Here is a 1,973-nt window from a genome sequence, read left to right on the forward strand (position 1 = left end):
CTAGCTAGCTAGATATTACAGCTAGCTAGCTAGCTAGCTAGCTAGCGGGGTAGATATGAAGCAAAGTCCCTTCCTCTAGATAGCTGGGGAGCAGGGCGCTGCGTTGCAGTTGACTGTTGGCGTGAAGCCAGCTAGCTAGCTAACTGGCTAGCTAGCTAACCGGCTAGCTAGCTAGCTAGCTAGCTAGCTAGCTAGCTAGCTAGCTGGAAAGCTGACTGGCTAGCTCGCGGCGTAGCTCGCTGGCTGGCTAGCTCTCCAGCTAGCCGCGTGGTTGTCCAGCTCTCTAGCAACCTTGCTGACCAGCTAGCTAGCTAGCCAGATAGCTAGCTAGCTAGATAGCTAGCTAGCTAGCTAGCTAGCTCTCAGTGTAATATAGCTAGCTCTTTAGCTATCTATCTAGCACTTTAGCTGGCTAGCTAGCTAGCTCTTTAGCTAGCTCTCTAGCTAGCTCTCTAGCTAGCTGTTTAGCTCGCTCACTCTTCAGCTAGCTAGCTAGCTATGCGAATGGCATCCAGCCAGCAAAGAGCCTGGATAGGTTGTGGGGGTTTTGTGCTGTGTTAAGAAGACGCTCGACGTAGGCAGGCACCGAGAGGGGGGCCTCCCCTTCTCTATCAAAACCCTGCAGCTTGCTCTGCACCTGCAGCAAAACCCTAAACCCTAAACCCTAAACCCTAAACCCTAAACCCTAGACCCTAGAAGATACACGAACAACCAGCAACCCGCTACTCTCCCAGTGAGGGATTAGGGTTTAGGGTTTAGGGTTTTAGGTTGTCGGTTCAAGCCTGACTCTTGCAGCCTTCAGCTTCACTAGCTCTAGGGTTTAGGGTTTAGGGTTTAGGGTTTAGGAATTAGGGTTTAGGGTTTAGGAATTAGGGTTTAGGGTTTAGGGTTTAGGGTTTAGGGTTTACCTTAAGGATGGCTTTCATTGCCATTTTGTTGCCCTCGAGAGTAGACACGCCTTGCACGTCTCCTGCATCGCCTCAAACCCTAAACCCTAAACCCTAAACCCTAAACCCTAAACCCTAAACCCTAGACCCTAAACCCTCGACGCTAGGTGTTGTATCTATCTGAGAAATTGAAGTGTGGATTGCTGCGGTGTATTTTATAGAGTATTTAGGGTTTAGGGTTTAGGGTTTAGGGTTTAGGGTTTATGTGGTGTATGTGCAACGACCTGACCTCTAATTCTTTGTTGTTGCTGTTGCTGCATCACCCCCTGCTGCTGCTGCTGCAGCAGCATCTGCTGCTGCTGCTGCTGCTGCTGCTGCTGCAGCTGGTGTTTGTGTGTTTTATGTGGTTTGGTCCACGAGNCTGCTGCTGCTGCTGCTGCTGCTGCTGCTGCAGCTGGTGTTTGTGTGTTTTATGTGGTTTGGTCCACGAGTAAAGGGGGTCTAGCAGCAGCACCTGCAGCACAGCAGCAACGAGTGTAGCGTTCTGCCGCAGCAGCAGCAGCACAGCGCAGCAGCAGCTTTTGAAGGGGCCCCCAACCCCAAGGGCCCCCAACCCATCAACTATATCTCGCGTAAGTCTAAAGGGTACAGTTTCAGGTATAGGTAGAAGGGCCCCCGCGTCAAACAAAACCCCGAAATCGAGGTGTACATACACCCCAGAATCCCTATCAATTAATATATTATTTAGGTGTCTATCCCCTAAACCTATTATAAAACCAGATATAGATGCTGCTGCTACTGCTGCTGTATATATACGACGCTTCTGCTGCCAGCTGCTGCTGCTGCTGCTGAACTCCAAAAAAAAATAAGATAACACGGGACGAAAATTCATACATATCTCTTTGTATGTTTCTAGTAAACGCTGCTGCAGCAACACACACTGGTTGCTGCTGCTTGCTGCTCCTCCTGCTGCTGCTGCTCCTGCTGCTGCTGCTGCTGCTGGTTCATCTTTACATGCACCACCTGCAGCAGCTGCTGCTGCTGCTGCAGCAGCAGGTTCTTCGGGGCGGTCGTGATGCTGATCCT

General features: G+C 50.6%; 1 protein-coding gene across 1 annotated transcript; it reads right to left on the reverse strand.

Moving 5' to 3' along the window:
* Window positions 1-496: 496 nt before the first annotated feature.
* Window positions 497-1,237, reverse strand: EMH_0084940 (phosphatidylinositol 3-and 4-kinase domain-containing protein, putative; the record flags this gene model as incomplete). Its single annotated transcript, XM_013500840.1, has 3 exons — window positions 497-637; window positions 909-970; window positions 1,177-1,237. 3 exons carry the CDS (start codon window positions 1,235-1,237, stop codon window positions 497-499), a joined length of 264 nt encoding a protein of 87 aa, XP_013356294.1.
* Window positions 1,238-1,973: the final 736 nt, after the last annotated feature.

Source organism: Eimeria mitis, genomic scaffold (assembly GCF_000499745.2).
Source record: "Eimeria mitis Houghton genomic scaffold, Emh_scaff5930, whole genome shotgun sequence".
Lineage (NCBI taxonomy): Eukaryota > Apicomplexa > Conoidasida > Eucoccidiorida > Eimeriidae > Eimeria > Eimeria mitis.